Genomic DNA, 22,798 nt, shown 5'->3' with positions numbered 1-22,798 from the left:
CACATTCTCTAATGTTGAAATGAAAAAACAATCTTTTTAAATTGGTGTATTTTCCTTTGACCTTCATTATTGGACATGAGAGTACAATGAGGTACCCAGAGAATCCTCTGGGTTAGCTGTTTTGGTGTTCCCCCACCCCATTATATAAGAGCAACCAATTTCCTTTAGAAATTGGAATTGATCACGTGGTCTGCTATAGTAACCCCTTCTCTGCCTGCTGGTTCAACAGCAGGGTCCCAAAATGTCCAGGGGGCAGTCTCAGCTTCCAATGTAATAAAACAATGTGCTGTCTAGTGGAACTAGTCCTCCTTCAAGGACTAAATACTCCAAACCCACTGAACCCATGAATTCATAAATGAGTTAAGTGTTAAAGTGAGAGAAATCACTCCAATTTTCACCCTTTGGTTCCCAGGCCCATGTATTCTAACTGAAGGGGAGGGAAGAGGAAGAGTAACATATATTAGCTGCTGATTTAATGTATACACCACAAATCCATCACACAGCACTGCAAAGTCACATATTGTCTCTCAGCTGGCACCATAAGCGGGTCTGCAAAAAGTGGTCACATAACAGTTACATCTGAGTGATGGGTACATGGCCAGAACAATGCGTTCCATGAACATGAGCTCTTTGCTCCATTTTTTTCACATAAAATAAGTTCCTTAGTCAGAGCAATGTGTGGGATACCATTGTTGTGGATTGAATTGTGACCCAAAAAAACATGTGTTCAAATTGTAACCTCTGGTGCCTGTGAATGTGATCTTATTGGGAGAGTCTTTGCAGATGTAATTAAAGATGAGGTCATACAAGATTAGGATGGGCCTTTTTCCAGTATGATTGGTGTTTCTTTAAGAAAAAGGAAATTTGGACAGAGACACAGACACAGAGGAAAATGTCATATGAAAACAGACAGAGATTGGAGGGATGTATCTAAAAGCCAAGGAATGTCAAGGGTGCCTACAACTACTAGAAGCTAGGAGAGGCATAGGAGAGATTCTTCCTTAGAGAATTCAGAGAGAGCATGGCTTGATTTCAGACATCTAACCTCAGGAACTGTGAGATAATAAATTTATGTTGTTTGAAGCCATCCAGTTTATGGTAATTTGTTATGATAGTCCTAGAAAACTAATAAAATTATGATAATGAATAAGGCATCCAGGGATGGTGGGGCTGGCCAAACCACTGCAGGTAGAGAAGTCAAATCTATCTATCTATATATACATTTGTGTGTGTAAATATATATATATATATATATATATAGCCATTCCTGGGAGGACAAATCACTGCCCCCTCCATGATGAAAAGGATCCAATGTGTAGTAGAATGATTGCAAAACTGGCCCCAATTCCACCTGTGCTGTATATGAAGATGCTTCCATCAAAAGATGGAGACTACTTCCCAACCCCTTGATTTTGGACTGGCTTTATGGACTGGCTTTGGCCAACAGAAGTGGCAGAAGTGACTGTGTGCTGTTTTGAGAACTTCTTGTTCACTTCTGCTCAAATTTGAAACCACAGCATTACCCAAATAAAGAGCCCAAGCTAGTCTGCTGGAGAGTGAGTGACCACATGGAACAACTGAGTTGACCCAGCTGAGGTCATCTTACCAGCCCCACCCCATCTCATCTGCCAGCTGACTGCTGATACATGAGTGACTCCAAGTGAGACCAGAAGAATCACCCAATGTGTAGATTTGTGAGACATAATTAATAGCTATAGTTTTAATACATTAACTAGGGGGGAAGATTAGCTTGGGGATGTGTGGGCATTGTAAAGTGCTCAAGTAGCCCCTAGGCAGCAACAACTACTGTAGCTACTAAGTCAACTTCACACACATCCATAGATTTGGCCTGTGTGCTGGATTGAAAGTACTGTATACCCTAGAAAAGCCATGATTCTTTAATCCTGATTCAATATTATAGGATGGAAACCTTTGATTAGATTGTTTCCATGGAGGTTGACCCACTCAATTGTGAGTGTGACCTTTCGATTAGATGGAGATGTGATTCTGCACATTCAAGGTGGGTCTTGATTAGTTTACTGAAAGCCCTTTAAAAAGGGAGACATTTTGGAGAAAACTTCAGAGCCAATGCAGAACCAGACATTTGGAGATACTTGGAAGTGCCAGCAGAGAGCTGGAAGAGAGAGTAGATGGCTAGAGAGAGATGTTTGGAGATGCAGAGCCCAGCTGATGTCACCATGTGCCTTCCCATGAGATGCCAAGCAAGCCAGAACCCAGAGTTGTTTCTGGAGGAGCTAAGTGAAGGCCCACTGGCACTTAGAGAGGAAGCCAGTGGCATCAGAAACTGGAAGCAACAGCACCAGGAACAAGGACCAGCAGAAGCCAGCCATGTGCCTTCCCATGTGACCGACATCAGCCTTTCTTGAGTCAAGATATCTGTCTCTGGATGCCTTAGTTTGAACATTTTTATGACCTAAGAACTGTAAACTTGTAACTTAATAAATTTCCTTTTTAAAAGCCATTCCATTTCTGGTCTGTTGCATTCCAGCAGCTTTAGTAAACCAAAACCAACTGGTAAGGAGACAACAAGCACAAATGGATTTAGACAATTTATTATTCAAGGAAGAACAGGCAGCATAAACTTCATGTTTGCATCAGTTCCCCTTGCCACCAACCCCCAACTCCCATAAGGACAATGCAGGTACATGCTATGCACACACTAGATGATGGTCACAACTGAGGAACACTGAACTTAAAACCTTCAATCTTATAAGGGACTGCTAACACATCTGCTTCCTGGAGAGAGACATTATCTTTATTATACTGATTAGGAAACAAATCTGCCTTCTGACCTAGAGAAAGACAATCTTTTATCACCCTGAAACATCCTCAGGACTAGGAGGGAAAGCATAGCTTTCTTACCCTAGAATGTAAGTTAATCCTATCCCTGAGCAACTTTGCAAACATCCCCAAACTAAACTGTCAATGCCATTTGCACAGAAACACCAGAAGTTCTCCAAGCAGTTTGTTACAGAGCAATGGCTAACTAATTTGTAATGTCAATCAATCTCATAAGTAGCTGCCTGGTCCCTCCCTATCCTGTTGACCCTCCCCCTGCCCCTAGAATGCAGAAGCTCAGTATTGGTCTCTTGTGGTCATCAGGTTGGATATATATCAGTACCCAGATCAGCTTTGATAAGAAGTCTATACTGTTAAGTCCCTGCAGAGTGTCCATCCCTGCCACCATGTTCACTTTGTTCAACTCCACTGAGCAAGCATGGGTAGCTAGGGAAAGAAGCTGACTGGAATCCACAGGTTGGATCACTGTGCCCATTTAATTTTTGAGAACCTCTTCTAGAGTACATGCCCTCTGGTGGACATGCACAAGAAATGCAAATATTTTCACCCATTTTGAGAGGTCCATCCACATACCAACTCTCCAGACCTCCTAGTTACCAGTCTTCCATTCTTGTATTTTCCAAGTCTCGGGTCAACCAAGAAGAGATCAGTCCTCCAGGACACTAAGCAAAGCAGAAAAGAGCAGAGAATGGATGGGGTATTTTAGGAGGAGGGATGATGAATAAGTGTTAGAAACCAAAAACCTGGTACAACCTAGTTTAGAAACCAAAAACTAGGATAGCTCTGTGAGGACAACATACAAAAACTTTTAAATCTTTTTTTGTGGTTTTCCTTTGGCTAGAGTGACAGTTATATTTAGGATTCAATTTTAAGTTTTCCTCCACTGACTGTAACTTGCTTTAGTTAGTCCAAGATATCTGAAAAAAACTCATAAACCCATAAAAAATGAAACAGATAATATTTTGAACATTATTAAAATGCTTTTTAAAGTGTGGAAATATATAAATTTTATTCGTTAATTTCACAATGTTTTGTACATGAAATTTATAAGATTGTACATGGTTCTACAGAACTAATCTTAAGGCTCCAGGCAGAACAGTACAACATATATCAGAAATTATGGTATTAGAACTGGAAAGGAAGAAAGTAATCCATTTTTCAGAGATGAAGCAATTGCCAGTCCCACCAAAGAAACTTACACAGTCTATTGACAAAAATCTTTGGAAATAATGAGAGGACTTAGAATGATCACCGGAATAGGTCAATATACAGTTATCTTGTGTGCCAGTTTGATATTTTTGTTGTTGTTGTTGGCTGGGTGTACTTTATTGATGGTACATGACAAGGTGGGGCTCTTAGACCCTCCCCTTCTTGGGGGGTCTGGAATGGAAACTGTGAAGGATAGGTGAGTCTCAGTACTGGGAGATTGAGTGAGGCCAGGACTCCCTAGCAGCTGACAGCCTCTCTTCCTCTCATGCTGTTGCTAGGGCTAGTTATCCAGGGGCTTTTACTCCTTGGATGCCATGTAAACCATAAAGTCTACCCCCTGTTGCTGTAGCCAAATTCATTGTCATACCAGGAAATGAGCTTAACCTCAGTGGTCATTAAAGGCAATGCTAGCCCTAGCATCAAAAGTGGAAGAGTAGGTGTCACTGTTGAAGTCGCAGGAGACAACCTGGTCCTCAGTATAGCCCAAGATGCCCACTGATGCCTGCTTCATCACCTTCTTGATGTCATCATACTTTGCCACTTTCTCTAGCCGGCAGGTAAGATCCATGATGGACAAATTAAGGGTGGGGACGTGGAAGGCCATGCCAGTAAGCTTCCCATTCAGCTCTGGAATGACCTTGCCCACCTCCTTGGCAGCACCAGCACATGCAGGGATGATATTCTGGGAAGCCCCTTGGCCATCACGCCACATTTTCCCAGAGGGGCCATACACAGCCTTCTGGGTGGCAGTGATGGTGTGAATGATGGTCATGAGTCCCTCCACGATACCAAAGTTGTCACGGATGACCTTGGCCAAGGGAGTCATGCAGTTAGTGGAGTAGGAAGCATTGCTGATGATCTTGAGGGAGTTGTCATACTTCTCATAGTTCACGCCCATCACAAACACAGGATCATCAACTGAAGGGCAGAGATGATGACTCTTTTGGCGCCACCCTTCAAGTGAGCACCAGCCTTCCCCATGGTTGTGAAGATACCAGTGGACTCCACAACATATTCAGCACCAGCATTACCCCATTTGATCTTGCTGGGATCTTGCCCCATCCTGGAAGATAGTAATGGGATTCCCATTGATGACAAGCTTCCCATTCTCAACCTTGATAGTGCCTTTGAACTTGCCATGGGTGGAATCACACTGGAACCTGTAGACCATGTAGTTGAGGTCAATGAAGGGGTCACTGATGGCAACAACCTGCACTTTGCCAGAGTTTACAGCAGCCTTGGTGACCAAGCGCCCAATACGGCTAAATCCATTTATTCCAACCTTCACCATCGTGCCTCAGAGATGCAGTAAGCACTGCATGAAGAGGCTGTCCATTGAGTGAGGAGGATCAGAGAGCCTGTAACTTTTATGTACCACAGAAAGTCATGTTCTTTAATCCTGATTCAATACTGTTTAGAGTGGGACCTTTTGATTAGGTTGCTTCCATGGAGATATGACCCACCCAATTGTGGTGGGATCTTTTTTATTAAGTTGTTTCCATGGAGACTTGTCCCACCCAATTTGGAGTGGGACATTTTGATTAGGTAGTTTCCATGGAGACGAGTCTCCACTTATACAAGATGGGTCACTTACTAGTCCTTTAAGAGGGAACCATTTTGGAAAGAGCTCTGAGCTGATACAGAGAGAGACCTTTGGAAATGCAGACAGAAAATGCCCCTGGGGAAGATGTCTGAAACCAGAAGCCAAAGGATCAGCAGATGCCAGCCTCATGCCTTCCCAAATCAGCCTTTCTTGAGTCAGGGTATCTGTCTCTGGATGCCTTAGTTTGGACATTTTTAAGTCCTTACAACTATAAACACATAACTTAATAAATTCCCTTTCTAAAAGCCAATCATTTCTGGTATATTGCATTTCTGGCAGCATTAACAAACTAAAGTATCTTGTGTTTTCATAATTTGTCAGATAAAATGCACTATATATTTTCAATAAAATACTAATAAATGGATCTCTTAAAAAATAATCACTATTTGGAGGACCATTATGTGAATGACAAAGAGTGGTAACTAAAAAATTGGAGGCGTACTACATTAAATTAATGGAATACTTGTTATTGAACTGATTCAAGACATTTCTAATATACTTTACGAAACTTGAAAAGCTGTCCCTGCAAATAATGGGGAAGAGCAGAGCACACATTAAATAAACTACTCAGGGACAACAACAAGGAGAAAGAAAAGGAATGCAGGAAACAGAGGGAGGAGTCCATAAGGTGGCCGGGAAGGTGGGTGGAGGAGGACCCTGAGACCATGGACCTCTAGTTGTTAGCATGCAGATATGTCTTCACACAATTTCATATGACACCTTGGGGGAGAACAAGAATCAGTTCTGTTGTGCTTGCGCCACACCCCATGCTTGCTGATCCTTCTCTTGATAGATCTGCCCTGCTATGGATGGAAGGGACCCATGGTCAGTAAATACAGAACCCATGCCCACAACGGACCTTAGCCAGTCACCCTCCTGGCAGGAGTGCCCAGTGGGAGAGATGCCCATTGACCCTTCCCATCTTTATACACACATGTCTCCCTCATGGAAACCACACCCTGGGCTCCTGGGTGAAAACATAGCACTCTGCTACTCAAGTGAGAATATTCATCTTCAAGGAGAGATGTTCCATGATATTTATGGGGTTCTCATATGCAGTCTCTCAATTCAACTTCAGTAACTTCTGGATGTGTTGGATCTACCAGGCTCCAGGAAAGAGGTAAAGTGGGACAGATTTTAAAACTGCGGTAGGTACTGAGAGGTATGAAGATTCCATGAAGTGTGGATTATTCACCATCTCCAGAGGCACCAATAAGAACAGGCATTACTCTAACTGTTCTTTGGCTCAGGAGATGGTCAGAGAGCCTAGAGTGGGAAAGTATGATAACTTCCATTGGTGTTGGCTTCCCAGAGCCCAGCAGGAACTCTGAGACAAATCATGACTTTGAATAAAACTTCAAGCAATGGGCAGCTTCAGGAAATCACAGAGGTTTCCAGCGGCAGATGCCACTCTCCCTCACCATTAGTGGAATTTTGGGAAGACATGAGACACAGGAACCACTGAAAAATAAAATCCAACTGGAGGTGGGGTGTCTTCCAGGTATCATTTGGGAATGAGGCTGATAACATCAGCTATCTTCAATAGCTGAAGCCCAAGATCATTCAAGAAGTTAACACACAGTCAGCAGATGTGAGGTAAGATCAAGGCTCTTGTATGGGATTTTCAAGGGACAGTCCTCAAGGGTTTCAGTTTCCATTACAACAAAGGTACTGGGATATGTCACTCTTGGCAGGTCCCAGGTGCTGGGCAAAAAGTCACTAAGTGTGAGACTTCCAGAAAAATCATCTTCCTCAATGCCAAAGATTTAAGATGCCAAATATTTGAGTACAAGAGTTCCAAATAACTAAAACATCCCTGGATAACCTTGATAGTTTAGGGAGATAGGCTTCTGAGGCCGAGTAGGCGCCTTCAGTCCCAGAAGGGATAGGTTGTGCTTCTCCTGGCCTTGCTGGTGAGAGTGAGAGCATTAATACGCTCTTCTATTTTGTTTTTCAGTAGGGAAAGAGAGAGGGAGGTGATGGTATTACCAGAAAGGCAAACAACAATGTCCACTTCTAATTTATATCCTCTTAGATGTTTTCTTTCACACCCCTATAAGCCCCACCACCACCTCTTTGGAGGATTAATTGTGTTAAAGTAAATGAGCATTCACCTCCCTAATCATTTTAATCCATCCATAAATATAATGTTTAATTGCTGCATAACACTGCATTATACAGATGGCACTATAACAACTTATTTCCAACTGCTTTGCTATTGTAAGCTAAATGGGTTAAAAATAGTAAATTATCTTAATTGCATTATGGAGTGGGAGTTGACAAGATATTGGAATTATCTTTGTTTGGAAAGTTGTTTAGGAGGGGAGTGAGATCCTGAGGGCACACCTGCAGGCTCCAGACAAAACAATAGGCAAGGTAGCTATACTGGGCCATGGTCTTCTCCTGGCAAATGGCGGGAACAAAAGAGAATTAGTGGAAACCTGACAGGTCTCTAAAGCCTTGGTTTGGAATTAGTACACTGTCACTTCCACACATACCCCATTGGCCAGATTAAGTCATGAGGCCAAATGCTAGATCAGTGGGGCAGGGAAGAATACTCACCCATAGAGAAGTGGCAGGGGTAGGTAGGAAGAAGGAATAGTAAACAAATAAAATCCACTAGTAAAAGGCCCATGTTATGGGAGTGACTGACAAACTTTTAAGAATGCCCAGTATTCAGTTTGAAGTCATTTATGTTTCCTTTACTTACCTATTTATTCCACAGTCTACAACATGCACCGATAGTTCACGAGTGACATTTTTACAAATTAAGAAAAGGATCTGGTGTTAAAGCTCTGTGATCATCATTTAGAATTGCAACAGCATCTAGATTATCCTTTATGCCAATGAATCCAGTAGGGAACAGAGAAACAGGGCTGACCATAAAAACACAAGCTCTCTCAGAATGTGCAGAAATATTGGGGAAGACATTGAGCTTTCCATAATTCATGAAATTGAGATTTTAAGCAATCCAATTTAGATCTTAAGGAGCACAGTAACTCCAGCAAAATAGTGGGTTACATAAATGTTTGAATCTTTATCTCCTTGGAAGCTAATCTCATAAGTGTATTTACTGATCAAAGAGTATGAATTTTTTTTTCAGGCCCTTGATAAATAATCTTGAATTGCTTGAAAGTAGAAATCCAGGATTTTTCCACTCTAAATTCTTAGTCATAGTAAACAGCAAAAAAGGAACCCTAGAATAAGCTTTGAATATATGAAACAAATACAAAGTTATTGAATTATAATGCTCCTTTGAAAATGACTATGCTCTAAGCAATTTTTTATTTGAATTTAAAACTGTCTCAGTATCAATTCCTTAAACCTTGACAGCTAATAATATCATGAGTAGTCGCTGTTAAGTCCAATGTTGTTTTGACTCTGACAAAACAGGTAACTGCCAAAGAAAAGATCTCAAATAGCTGTGGATCATGACTGGATAAATACACACTTATAAAACAGCACATCCATACAAGGAGACCAAACTCTAATATGCCTTTGGATCTCACAGTGAAATTGAGAGCTAAAAAAGAGAAAAACAGTTCCTCAAAAAGTTAAACAATAAATTACTGTATAACTTGGCAATTACACTCCTAGATAAATACTCAAAAGAGCTGAAAAAAGGGACTCAAATGGATACTTGTATACCAACGTTCATTGAAGCTTTATTCACAAGAGCCAAGAGGTGGAACCAACCCAACAAATGAATGAACAAACAAAATGTGGTATATAGCTACAATGGAATATTTACTATTCAGCCATAAAAAGAGATCAAATTCTGATACATGCTACAACATATATGAACCTTGAAAGTATGTTGAGTGAAATAAGCCAGACACAAAAGGATAAATATTGTATGATCTCACTGATATGAAATAATTAGAATATGCAAATTCATAGAGTCAGAAATTAGAATACAGGTGACCATGGTCGGGTGGGGCTGGGGAACAGGAAATGAATGCTTAATTGGTACAGAGTTTCTATTTAGGGTGATGGAAAAGCTTTGGTAATGGATGGTACTGGTTATGGACTTTAGTTAAAAAATATAACTATACTAATATCGGTTCATCAGTTGTAACAAATGGACCATACTTAATGCAAAATGTTAATAATCAGGAAAATTGTGTCTGAAATGGCAGTATACAGGAACTTGGCACTTTCTCTATGATTTTTCTGCAAACTTACAACTGTGCTAATCATTAATTTAAAAGGAAAAAAAAAACAGTTAAAGCAACTATATCTTCCTGTCTCTCCTGCATTTAGGGATGGCCATTCTGTCCCAGTTCTGGCCAGTGAGATATAAAAAGATATCACCAAGTGGGACTTCTCAGAAAGTCCCTTCAAGAGGGGCATATCTACTGCTGAGAAACAAACAATCCAAAATATAGAGGCTTAAAATATCACTATTGGGCGGGCCACGGTGGCTCAGCAGGTAAGAATGCTTGCCTGCCGAGGACCCGGGTTCGATTCCCGGTGCCTGCCCATGTAAAAAAAAAAAAATCACTATTTACTTGGGATTCAGCAATTCAGGCTGCTCTCAGGTGGGCAGTTTTGGGGTTTCTTATTTGGCTGAGTCATCTGGTAACTTGACTAGGCCTTGATGGGCAAAATGGACTCATTCACATAGCTTGGTTCCCCTCACAGAGCCTCTCAGCAGGATAGCCTGATTTTCTTTTAAGGCAGAAGTAGCACTCAACATGTGTTAAGTTCCAATCAATATGCAAGTGTTTATCAAACTTCTGTTTGTGTTACGTTTGTTGTTCCACTGGCAAACAAGTCACATTGCCAAGCCCACTCTGGGAGGCAACTAAGCAGTGCTATTATTGATCAATAGAGTAGCCTATAGGCAGTCTGAGAAGCATTGTGTCAGGTATGGAAACCACCCTGTAATTGATCAAGGAGGTAGCCTCTCGGTAATGCTGGAAGTAGCTATAATGCTTGTCCTCAGTCCAGGACCCCATTAGGACACAGCAAAAGTTATTGTGCTTCGAGAACAATCTCACAGAGTAGCTAGTTGTGAACTTCTCTCTCTCTAATCTCCAACCATTTAACCAACTGTTGATGAATATCGTACCTGGTATTAGCACGGTGTATACATACTCAAGCAAGTGATTAAAAAAATCCCAAAATAAGGTATCATTTATTTACCTTATTTTGGCTAAAAGAGTTCAAATAGAGTCGAGAGGCTGTTCTGGAGGCTACTCTTAAGCAAGCTTCAGCTAGATATTGCTAATTACCACTGTTTGCCAGACCCCAAACAAAACCAATCCTGTTAACCTTAAAGAACACCTAGGGCTCCATCTGAGATTCTACAAAAGCTTCAAGCACTAAGATTACTTTCCAGAAACCTACAACCTCCAGATGGGTTCTAGGCCAGATAAGTCCTGAAACCCAAAGGGGCCAGCCTCTCCCCAAGAATATCAACTAGTTCCATCCCTCTATCCCATATTATCAACACCCTTTTCCAACATGAAAAAGTTAGAATGGGCATAGCCCAACTACCCCTAAAGAGTGGGAGAATGATCAAAGGAGGAGGAGAAGTTCTAACAGAAAAGATAAGATTTAACAAATGAGTATGACTGCTCAATCATTATACTGATATTTCTTTTAGTCTCCCGTGTCTTGGAGCTGCTAGAAAGAAAAAACTAAAGCTTTAGAACTGTAACCCATACCAAACCTTGAAGTCTGCTCTATAACTACTTGCTACAGTATACTTTGAAATGTATTGCTTTTTTGTATATATGTTATATCTCACAATAAACAATGTTTAATTAAAAAAGAAAAAAAAAATCCCCACCAATGAGATCTACTTGATAGATCTCAGGTTTGAGGTTTACCAGTGAATTGTCACTGGTCTCAAGTTAATGAAACTCTACAGCAAAGATTTTCAACTTAAACTGCACGATAGAATCATCTGGGGGAGCCTTAAAAATTCTCTTTACTGAGTCCCACAACTAGAGTTTCTGGTTCAATTTATTTCAGGTGTGATCTGTACCTGGCCTAGACACTGGTGCGTTTTCAATCTCCCCAAGCGATTCTAATATGCAGCCAAAGTTAACAACCACTGTTCTATAGGCTGCCTTACAGAATCTGAGCCACTAAAGAGGGATTGGTAAGATTCTGAGAGAGAACAGATCTTACCAGAGTTGAAAGAGACTTTTTATTATTGAGACTCTAGCAATTGGAAGCGCTAGGAAAGAATTCTCATACCATAGAGACTGGACCTTTTTCTCAAGAGCAAGGGGCAATATGTTTAAAGCAAAAAACAATACTAGGGTACAGGAACACCTCAACAACCCCAAACCTGGAGCACCCAGAGAAGTGGGCTAAAACACTGTTATGAGCATTAGAGGTGACAGTGCAGCCTTGTAAGGAAACTGCACAGTACAGAAAACTCATAGAATCCTCAAGGAATCAGACTCCAAGTCCAAGGGGGAGGTTTTTGAACCTTGGTTGAAACATGCCACAGAGATGTTGCAAGAAGGGCAGGTGTTGAAAAGAGAAAATTCAAATGGTTTGTAAAAGTTCCAGAGAGAAACAGTGGTTATCCCATCAGCAGGGGCAAAGCCAGGTTCCTGTGGGTAAATGCAGTCTCTCCCGATTGGGAGGTTTTTCTACAGGACCTTCTCCAAGGGAAGGGTCTTCCCAGAAAGGAAAAGGAAGCAGAAGTTTGGGTAGGCAGCAGGGTGACAATCTCATTGCAATTTGCCTGGGACCTCCTCAGTGGTGGTATTGGAAGTCCTTGGTCACAGGAAACCAGACAGTTATTCACCGTACTAGGCAGGGAAGGGGACCATCTACTGCAGACCTGGACTTCGAGGAGGATGAGTACCTCCATGTGTTCACCTTAGGGTTAGGCATTGTCTTAGGCTGTGCAAGCAGTTTATTGAGGCATGGCTTTTAGGAGAAAGGAAGTGAGGGAAGTAGAGTAGAACAGAGGAAGAAAGTGAAGCAACAGTTTCTCAGGTGAAAACTGACTTCAGCCTGATCCCATGAGGAAGCTCCAAGTGAGGAATTGCACCAGAGTTGGTTCCTCCATGAGGCAAGGGGCAGTCTTTTGTATTGCTAAACAAGCAGTACGAAAGTAAGGTAGTTCTTGCTACCTGAGGGCCATTCTCTTCTAGAGCAGACAGACTCAAAGCTAAGAGCCCATCAGAATCACCTGGAGGGCTTGTTAAACCAGATTGTGCACCCTCAGAGTTTCTGAGTCATCAGTCTGAAGTCTGGCCAGAGAATTTGTATTTCCATAGTTGCCAGGTGATGCTGCTGCTGCTGGGCCAAGGACCACACTTTAATGACCACTGCTGTAAAGAAGGGAGCAGCTGTGAGGTTTCAGCAGCCAACACTCATAACATCTGTGAGGTTTCAGCAGCCATCACTCATAACATAAAGGGGATCTGGGCAAGCACAGACTGTTGGTCCTAACTCGGTGTCTTCCTCATGAAGGTACACGTGATGAGCTCATTCCATTGGACCACAAGCTGAGACTGGGTAGACTATACATTTCTAGATAAGATTATCTAGATTCATGGTATCCTATGTCATTTTCCTGCTAACCCCCATCTTCTGCCAAAGCATTGCTGAAATATTCTAACCTATCTCAGCCTTGTCTTTGTGCTTTGAGGGAAGCGACTGACAGGTACCCGAGTCTTTGAAGAGAGAGCAGCTACGCCTAACTAGGCAAGTACAGTAGGTTCAGTTGCAATGCATGGAAAAGTCATCAAGGGGAGATATTTGGGGTAAGTCTTGTAGAAGACCAACTCTGGAAGTTCTGTTTGTTTGTTATTATAATTAAAGGAAAATAGCATTTGATGGCAACTTTTAATTTCATAAATTCCACCAGAGCCCATAATAAGCACACACACACATACATATCACCCTTTGCCCTTGAGGATTACCACCAGGTGAAGAGGAATATATAGAAGAAACCGGCAACCTTGGCCCGGAATGGCTTCTCTGAGTAGCGCTCATAAGATATCTGATACCCTTTGGCTTCAATGTCCATTTTCACGCAGTCCAGGAGGTCAGTGATGTCGGGGGCCGCCTTCCAAGGCCCGAACTTGACCACCGATGTCTTGTCGGCCTCCAGGGTGCGCAGGGCCTCAGCACAGTGCACAGCATCCTCCTCGGTGCGGACAGCGCACACCAGCACGCCCGACCTCCGCGCAGCCACCGCCTCGGCGCGAGCAAGGCGCACCATGAGCTCCAGGTTCTCGCTGTAGCCCGGCACCCGCAACACGAACTGCTTCCGAGACACCTGCTCGCCGAAGATCTGCGGTGTGTCCTCCAGGAGCTTTATCATAGGTTTGATATCGTAGAATTGAGCCTCCCGGTACACCTCCTGGATGTGCCGCGTGGGTAGCTGCCCACTGCGCAGGAAGTCCAGGATGGGTCCGAAATACGCGCCAGGGCGATCAATGAAGAAGCGGCCCTCTGCATCCGTGCAGGTCTTGGCTGAGCTGGAGAACATGTCTGCCAGCTTTGAGCCCGGGAACTTTCTCAGGGTGCTCACACTGGTGGTGTAGAACTCACCCCCCACGTTCAGCACCACAACTGGAGATATCTGGGGGCACAAAAGGTAGAGTGAATCAGCAGCGCCACTTCCAGGGAGCTCACCACTAATTTTCATCCAAAGAATAACCTGGTACAGAATTTAGGGGAGCCATAATGACTACCGTCAGCTATGGGAAGGTTCATCTTAATGAAGGGGACTGTATTTACACTGCAGAGCTCCAGAGGGGAGGCATTTTAAGAAGGAAAAGATTTCAGTTTAATACAAGAATACTCATTCAAGCATTTGATCTATCTCCTTTAGGTCACAGAATGTTGGCTAAGAGAGGCTGCTGTGGAAGCAAGTCCCAGCCCTGACCCTTCCAAAGTCTGTGGCCCCTGGCAAACCTTTTCCCTGCCTAGACCTCAGTTTTCTCATTTATGAAATGGGGATATGAAGCTTTTAGGGGTTTCCATCCGAGGGTGCTCAGGTCTAAGAGATAATAAAAGGTGGGGGAGGGGGAGTGGCCTTCCCCGTTCCAGAAAGCCTAAAGAAATCACACTTCTTTTTCATTCAGGAAGCATTTATTGGGTACTGACTCTGTGTCCACACCAGGCATTGGGAGACAGGGATAGGAATTATTTCATCTAGCTCACAAGTTCTGATTACCAGTTGGCTATGCCCTTGATTGATTAAAAAATGGAATTGTTTGATGGATGTTTTTCAAAATATGGGCCCACAGTGAATAAATAACAATAGAAGGAATATCCTTGGTGGTGAGAACTAGTGTGTGAAATTGCTTTGTAAAGTGTGGTGCAAATATAAGTTTGGTTTAGCAGTTCAAAAGAATTTTCAGACAGAAATTCTCTGGCTGGTCTCTGGGCCAGACCCTGGGCTAAGGTCTAAGGATATGGGTGAGACAGAAGTGTTGAGCAGGTGCCCACAGGTTAGTGGGAGAGGGACATGGAAACGGACTAAGTATTGGAGTATACAAAGTGCTGCAGCACAGACCTAACAGAAGTCCCAGGAGACAGGATAATGACTATTACACATGAAATGATACATAAGTTTGTTATTCTCACAAACAGCTTCCTAAACAACGTCTGTCATTTAAAATTCATTCATTCATGGCGGGTACACAGCAGGACAGAATCCTTAAGCTCACAGTTGAGTTAACTATTCAGTGCTTTACATACATTATCTAATTCAACCCTCACAACAATCCTACGAAGAGTGTACTAAATTTTCACTTTACAGATAAGAAACTAAGGTTTAGGAAGGTGAAATAAATGGCCCAAGATCAATCAACTGTATCAAGTGAACACAGGTCAGTTTGACTCCAAAGCTTACACTTTTAATTATTGCGTAATCACCATCCAACCTTCAACTATCTCTATTCTTCATTCACTTCATCTTTCATTTATTCAACAAAATGTAGGGAGGGCCTATTACCTGCAAACCTTATGCTCAGCAGATGAATAGGACACAGTCCTTTGCCCCCAAGGAGCTCACAGGGGACTGAGGGAAACAGATGGCTTAAATATGTAGGTGCTCAGAGGCAAAACTCAAAGTAGGAGGAGACAGCTTTCTCTGAGGATGTGTTGGAGGTTGTCTGGAAAGGTTTCCTAGGGGATGTGATGGCTGCTGCTGCAGAAAAGATTCATGCAGTGTTAGGAGAGCCGGATTTCCAAACCGGAGATTCTAGCTAGATCACTGCAGGCTGGGGGATGGGGACAGGGCTGGGAAAGTCCTTCATTCTGTTAGATATGACCCCATTCTCAAATGGACCGAAGGCTTTACTTCTAAGATTAAAGTACTAGAATTAAGTGAGTGAAAGACCGCCAAACTGCTGGGGAGAATTGCGTTTCCATGGCAACAGCTCCTACCAGGGGACCGTTCTGCTGGCTGGAGGGGAGAAGGGAGAAGGGGAAAGGATGCATCCTGACAGCAGCCAAACAATATAGCCATGAAGAAAATAAGCTCAGGGCTGTGTAGCTTGCTGTTTCTCCCATAAAGCTCAAGGTCCCTTGACAAGATTGTTTGGTTAACCCTGAGATCACCTCTGTAAGGCAAGCAGTTAAATGCAAAGTACCAGATTTTAACCTTTGAATGGATCGATGTGGTCTCAGCATTTCTATCCCATGGAAGGCTCACCGGCTCTCAGGCTCACCCGCTCTCTAGACGTTCCCTTAATACAGATGAGGAAAGCTCTGAGAGAAGAAGTGATTTGTCCAGGGTCACACAGCTAGGAAGTGATGAAGTTGGAGCTGGGATCAAGCCCATATCAGTCTGATTTGGAGCTCCAATGCAGCATGGGGTGCTATCTTACACCCACCGCTTCTAACATCCAATCCCAATTCTGCAATAGTTTGTGGCGTGCCTGGGGAAGTTCACTTTCCCTCTCTGGGGCTAAGCTTCTTCATCTGTGAAATGGGGAGAAGTGGACCAGAAGAACTCTAAGTCGCTTCAGCTCTGAAAGTCCAACAAATAAAAATCACTTCAAATATCCTTTTTGAAGCTAATTTCCGAGGCTTTGCAAAATAGCTTCCTGCCCTGGCGTCCTCAGCTCTATTTCTTTGTTTATCAAACAAGACCTTAGCTCTGTTCCCAAGCTTCTTAATTCTGCCCCTCTTCCCTCCTTTTATCCCCAAACTCCCAATCTGTTTGCAAATCCCAGACCTCCTCTCGCACCCATAAGTACTGCAGTATGTTTCTAGCAGATGAAGACTTCTTTTCCGTCCTTCTTCGGGACCACCTGTCCTTCCTCACGGACCCTCTTACCCACCTTTACACCTGCACACTGCTAAAGCATTCCTGGATGGGAAAGCCTGTCCAGGCCCTGCACTCTTCAGGATTTCTGTCTATGGGTTGGGGGAGGATCTGCTGGATAACTGAAAGGCACTTCTCCCAGGACATTTATTCCACAACCTCAGAAATGAGCTCCTGCTTGATGACAGGTCAGAGCTAGCTATGAGGACACAGGATTGAATAAAATAGGCCAGCTTCCCCTAGATGCAATCTAAAGGGTCTGCACCACCTGCCCCAAACTTTCATACGCTTCCTTAGGTCATCCTCAACTAGGGTCAATGCAGGGACACCTCCACCCAGATATCCAACAAGCTCTTTAGAATCTCTCCCCACCCCACAACCCTAATCTCTTGCATTGTTCTCTATCTCAGTTGCCAGGGCCAGAAACAGAGGCATAATCTTGCTTTTCACTCCTGCCCTCGACCTCTCCCTGCACAATCAATCACCAAGTTTTGGTGATTCTATTTGCCTGGTCAGTTCCAAGTCTCCCTGCCCCCTCTAGGGCCCTCCCCCAATCCATTTTTCACTCTGAAACCAGAGTACCCTTTCCGAAGTGCAAATCTGATCCTGTCACTCCCTGCATTACGTGCTTCAGTGACTCTTCATTCCCTTCCAGATAAATTTCAAACTCCTTAACAGGGTTTATAGTGCCCTTTGCTTCCACCTGCAGCAATCAGCTGCCAGAACCACAAGCTGCCACCCGCCAGCCCCCAGGCCCCATCATGCTGAGTAGGCTGGGCCCCTTGGCCTCCAGAACTTCACTGCCTGCCACCCACGCTCCCTCCCTTCACTTAGCCCACTCATCCTTCAAGTTAATTCCTCGTACAATCTTTCTGGATGGCTCATCTCCTTTGTGATCCCAGAAGGTTACTACTATCATGGAGATATTTCTCTCATAATTCCCTGTTTGTTCATCTGTGTCCTCATTAGAATGCGAGATTCTTCAAGGCAAGGCCTACCCTGGATTCATCATTATGTCACCAGTTCCTGCTACAGAGCTCAGCACACAGGGGATGCTCAATAAATGTTTGTTAAATTGAATTGAGCTTACCCTTAGCCCTGATTTATGGGAACACTTGGCGTTCTGATAAAGGCCAATCTTGCTCTGTGCCCAGGGCTGGCTCCCTCTCTGCCTGGCAATTCACTCGGACATTTACTGAGCACCTAGGGCAGTCCTGGCACTAAGCGGGCAACTGTCACTAGCCAACAATGACGTTATTATCACCCTACTGGAAAAAAGCCATACTCTCCCTGTTACTGGATCTTCTTTCCCTTCCTCCAGGTCTTCAGGATGGCACTTGGCCCAGGGAAGAATGTTCTGCTCCTAGAGTTCACTGGTCTTTTCCTGATCCTGCCTCCACCCCAAGCCCAGGGAGAGGGCAGGTGAGCAGAGGGACTCAGGACCCAGCCAGCAGGCAGAGGCAGACTGGAGGTGGAGTTGGGAGACGTGATCTGCCTGACCCACAGCGGGATCCTTCTCTCCCACCCGAAGAAGGGGTGACAACAGGAAAGAGGGAGAGGCAGAGCAAGAGAGGTGCAAGAGACAAGCCAGGGGACTAAAAGTGGAGCCACACAGAGAGCAACTGAAAGACCGAGACGAGAGGGAGGAGACAAACAAAGGCAGCTAGGGAAGAAGGAGGGAAAGTAGGAGAGGCTGGAAGATCCGGGAACAGGAAAGGTGATCGACGCGCGAAAGGAGAGATCAAAGTATAAAAGGCAGCTAAGGAGAAAACTAAGCTAAGAAGCTCCCAGCCAGAGGTGGAGACAGAGCTCGCCGGAAGCTGGGGGCTCAGACCCGGGGGAAGGACGGACGGGGGCAAAAAGGAAAGGAATGAAAGAAAACAAAGGCGGCGGGATAGTCCAGGGGATAGGCGCGGGGACAGTGCGGGCCCCTGCCAGCCCGGGGGCGCGCACTCACCGTGGGCGAGCCTGCGGGGGACACCGGTCGGCCGGGCCGCGGGGACCGGAGCGCCGGGGACAGGCTCATCGTCCTGGGGTTTGCAGGGCGCAGCCAGGCCAGCGCCCGGCGTCCCGCCCAGCCGCGCCACGTGCAGGGAACCCGCGGCCGGCGGAAGTGCACCTTGCTCCCCGCCCCGGGGTGGCGGAGGCTTGGGCGCCGGGTGTGCTCACAGCCCCGGGCTAGGCCCGGGCTCCGCCGGGCTTGCGGTGGGACCCTATGCAAGGTACTGGCCTTCTCTGGGCACAGGACGAATCGTCAGTCGAATGGGGGAGGCGGTAGGAATTGGCAATTGGCAATGTCACCCGAGACTTGCCGCGAGGTGAAGGATCAGCAGCACCCATTTTATAGAGGAGAAAAGTGAGACTCGGAAACACACAGCCTACCTTCCAGGGCGGCTGGCAGGAGTGAGACGCAGTGATGAAAAGAGTTGACTCGCCACTGAATTGTATACTTGAAAGTGGTCAAAATGAGAAAAAAATTATGTTGTTTATAATAAAATCTAAAATAAATAAAAATCTAAAGACAAAAACAAAACCGATAAACTGTACAACCCAAAGTGTGAACCCTAATGTAAATTATGGACTTCAGATAATAATATCATTATAATAATATGGATACATTAGTTATATAATAATATGGATTCATCAGTTGTAACAAATGTACCACACAAATGCAAAATGTTAATAAAACTGTGTGGATGGGGGGTGGGGAGGTGGGAACTCTACTTTCTGCATGATTTTTTTGTAAAACTACAACAGCTCTTAAAAAAAACTTAGTATCTCTTCTGTATGGTTATTTATTTTTGACAATATGAAAATCCCCTATTTTCTTTTTTAAGCGCAATTTTATTGAGATATATATTCACATACCGTATAATCATCCAAAGTGTGCAACCAATAGTTCACAGTATCATCATATAGTTGTGCATTCATCACCACAATTTTTGAACATTCTCATTAATCCAAGAAAATTTTTTTCAAATAAAAGAAAACCCAGACCATCCGACCATCCCTTATCCCTTATCTTATTTATTTTTTGTCTTTATTTTCTTACTTATCTATCCATACACCAGATAAAGGGAACGTCAGTCACCATGTTTTCACAATCACACAGTCACACCTTAAAAGCTATATAGTTATACAATTGTCTTCAAGAATCAAGGCTACTGGAATAGCTCAACAGTTTCAGGAATTTCCTCCACTAAGAACTGAAAAGTATATCGATACAGTGCGTAAGAATAACCACCAGAATGACCTCTCAACTGCATTTGAAATATCTCAGCCACTGAAAGTTTATTTTGTTTCCTCTCTCTTCTCCTTTTTGGTCAAGAAGGCTTTCTCACTACCATGATGCAAGGTATATACCGTATATGAAGGGATGAAAATGCCACTTTACTTCTGTGATCTTCCTTCTAAATCCTCAAAACCTAGTCTAACCATGAGAAAACCAGTCTCATCATGAGGAAAACATCAGACATTATATTATATTCCAATATAATGGCATCCTATAAAATACTTAACCAGTATTCCTCAAAACTATCGAGGTCATCAAACACAAGGCAAGTCTGTGTGATTGTGAAAAACTTGGGTCTGACGCTCCTTTTATCTACCTTATCGACAGATAAGTAAAACCTATGGATTAAAAATAAAATAATAGGGGGAACAAATGTTGAAATAAATTTAGTAGATTGAAATGCTAGTGATCAATGAAAGGGAGGGTTAAGGGGTCTGGTATGTATGAATTTTTTTTCTGTTTTCTTTTTCTTTCTTTTTCTGAATTGATTCAAATGTTCTAAGAAATGATCATGATGATGAATATACAACTATGTGATAATATTGTGAGTTACTGATTATATAACAAGAATGGAATGATCATATGGTAAGAATGTTTGTGTTTGTATGTTGGTATGTTTAATAAATTTTTTTTAAAAATTAAAAAAAAAACACAAGGCAAGTCTGAGAAACTGTCACAGCTAAAAGGAGCCTGATGACACGTGAAAACTAAATGTAAAGTTGTGTCCTGAATGGGATCTTGGAACAGAAAATGGACATATTAGCTCATTATTGTAACAAATGTACTAATCTAATGGAAGATATGAACAACAGGGAAAAGTGAGTGCAGGGTTTATGGGAACTCTTTGTACTATTTTCCCAATTTTTCTGTAAATCTAAAAATGTTTTTTTAAAAAGTCTATAAAAGTTTGACAGTTTAAAAATGAAACAACATAACCAACTGATATATGATAAAAAAATAAATGAAAAATAAATTTTAAAAAGATAAGGCTTGGGAGTGAGACAAATCGAGGATGGACTCCTGGCCCTGCCACTTACCTGCTGTGTGACCATCTGTTACTCCACCTCTCTGAGCATAAATTGCCTCTTTTGTAAAATACATGTGAAAGTACTTATTTTCCTAGGTTCCTGTGAGGATTAAATTAAGTGAAATAATCTATGGTGTTTCCCAGACTTTTCTGATAGTAATATTTGCCTGAGGTGCTCGTTAGACATCGTTCCTGGACCTAACTCCAGCTACTGAAACCGAATCTCCAAGGGAGGGGCCTGCAGTTTTTAATGTTTTACTTCGAAATAATTTCAAACTAACAGGACAGTTGCAAAACTAATATAAACCTGATACAGAGAACTCCAACATACATTCAGATATCCAGATCCACAAGTTTAACATTTTACTACCTTTGCATATCATTCTATTATCTATTTCCTGAATATTTGAGAGCATTTTGCAGACATCACAATCCTTGAATACATAATACTTCCATGTACATTTCTTACAAATGTACATGGTTCAGTTATGTAACCCCTTAAGTGCAATTATCAAGTTCAAGAAATGTAACACTGATATAAAGCTTGCTTTCTGTATTCCATTTTTCCTTATGTTTCAGTAATGTGTCCTTCTTAGCCTTTTACCCCCATTCTTAGATCCCATCCGGTATTATGTGTTTATTTAAGTGTCATTATCTCTTTAGTTGTTCTTTCTTTTTGTTTAATTGTGGGCAATCCCTGTCCCTCTCCGGGCCCCAATTTCTCTACCTATACATGGTGGAGGTTGGGTGTTGTCTGAGATGGTCCCTGCAATTCCCCTTCTGCTTGATGCTATGGCAACAATAGAATTCAAACCGCTCCTTGAAGTCGCCAACAAAATGGATCTTGTTTCCCCTTGGCCTTATTCCAAGAGCAAGCACTGCTTCCCTTTGCCTTCCTCCCCTCACCTCTCTCTTTGTTCTTCTGGCGGAGACAAAACTGCCAGCCCCTCTCTTCTCTAGGCAGCTGGGCTTTGAGCCAGCCAGCTAAGTGGCAGATGTGACTCAGATGAAAGGGCCCTCAGAAGGCTGCCTGTGGCAAAGTGCCCAGCCCAGCCCAACCCAGGCCTGGCAGCCCCGGGCCCAGCTGTCCCACGCGGCATGCTGCCCACAGCTCCCACACAAGGCTCCCTTTGTGAGTCCCACGGCAGGGGAGACCTCTGCCAATCCTCAAAGACCCTCTTCCCTTCCCTTTGCTCCACACCCACTTAAGAAATATCCAGGTCTTTAGAAAATGGTCCAGGGACTGAACCAAACTGGACTGACATCGTGCCAGGCACTTTGGAGAATTGTATCCCATTTAATTTCCAGAACAACGCTGGTGGATATTGTCACCACCACCAACAACAACAGATATTGTCATTTCCTTCTAGGGAGGAGGAAAACAGATACCTGAATACCTACTACGTGTCCATCATGGTGCTGGGTCCTGGGACAGACCTGTGAACCAGAGTCCAAGAACCCGACCTGGCGGAGCTCACTGGAGCAGGGACACAGACTTTAATCAAATGACAAGACAAATAACTAATCCGTTACACGGTGTGATCAGTGCATTGAGAGGAAAGAGCAGAGAACGATCACATCCATCAT

General features: G+C 43.3%; 1 protein-coding gene and 1 pseudogene across 2 annotated transcripts; both read right to left on the bottom strand.

Moving 5' to 3' along the window:
* Window positions 1-4,327: 4,327 nt before the first annotated feature.
* On the bottom strand, window positions 4,328-5,320 carry LOC143643443 (glyceraldehyde-3-phosphate dehydrogenase pseudogene; annotated as a pseudogene).
* A 3,794-nt stretch (window positions 5,321-9,114) lies between these two features.
* Window positions 9,115-21,994, bottom strand: KCTD14 (potassium channel tetramerization domain containing 14). Of its 2 annotated transcripts, XM_077113468.1 has the most exons (3): window positions 21,939-21,994; window positions 21,222-21,311; window positions 9,115-14,195 (listed from the first exon to the last, which is right to left on the bottom strand). In XM_077113468.1, exons 2-3 carry the CDS (start codon window positions 21,234-21,236, stop codon window positions 13,527-13,529), a joined length of 684 nt encoding a protein of 227 aa, XP_076969583.1. In that variant the 5' UTR covers window positions 21,237-21,311; window positions 21,939-21,994; the 3' UTR covers window positions 9,115-13,526. The 2 variants fall into 2 exon arrangements, with proteins under 2 accessions (XP_076969583.1, XP_076969582.1); XM_077113467.1 differs by lacking the exons at window positions 21,222-21,311; window positions 21,939-21,994 and adding an exon at window positions 18,850-18,985 and having other exon boundaries at window positions 9,117-14,195.
* Between the last annotated feature and the right edge of the window lie 804 nt (window positions 21,995-22,798).

Source organism: Tamandua tetradactyla, chromosome 8 (genome assembly GCF_023851605.1).
Source record: "Tamandua tetradactyla isolate mTamTet1 chromosome 8, mTamTet1.pri, whole genome shotgun sequence".
NCBI lineage: Eukaryota > Metazoa > Chordata > Mammalia > Pilosa > Myrmecophagidae > Tamandua > Tamandua tetradactyla.
The sequence above is the reverse complement of the archived record's forward strand: the minus strand, read 5'-3'. Positions and strand labels throughout refer to the sequence as shown.

Excerpts from the sequence above, each read along its gene's own strand:
- KCTD14 (XM_077113467.1), bottom strand. The coding sequence starts at position 18,918 with ATGAGCCTGTCCCCGGCGCTCCGGTCCCCGCGGCCCGGCCGACCGGTG. Across the intron at positions 14,196-18,849 it reads CCCCCGCAGGCTCGCCCACG|ATATCTCCAGTTGTGGTGCT; the intron begins GTGAGTGCGCGC and ends TTGTGCCCCCAG.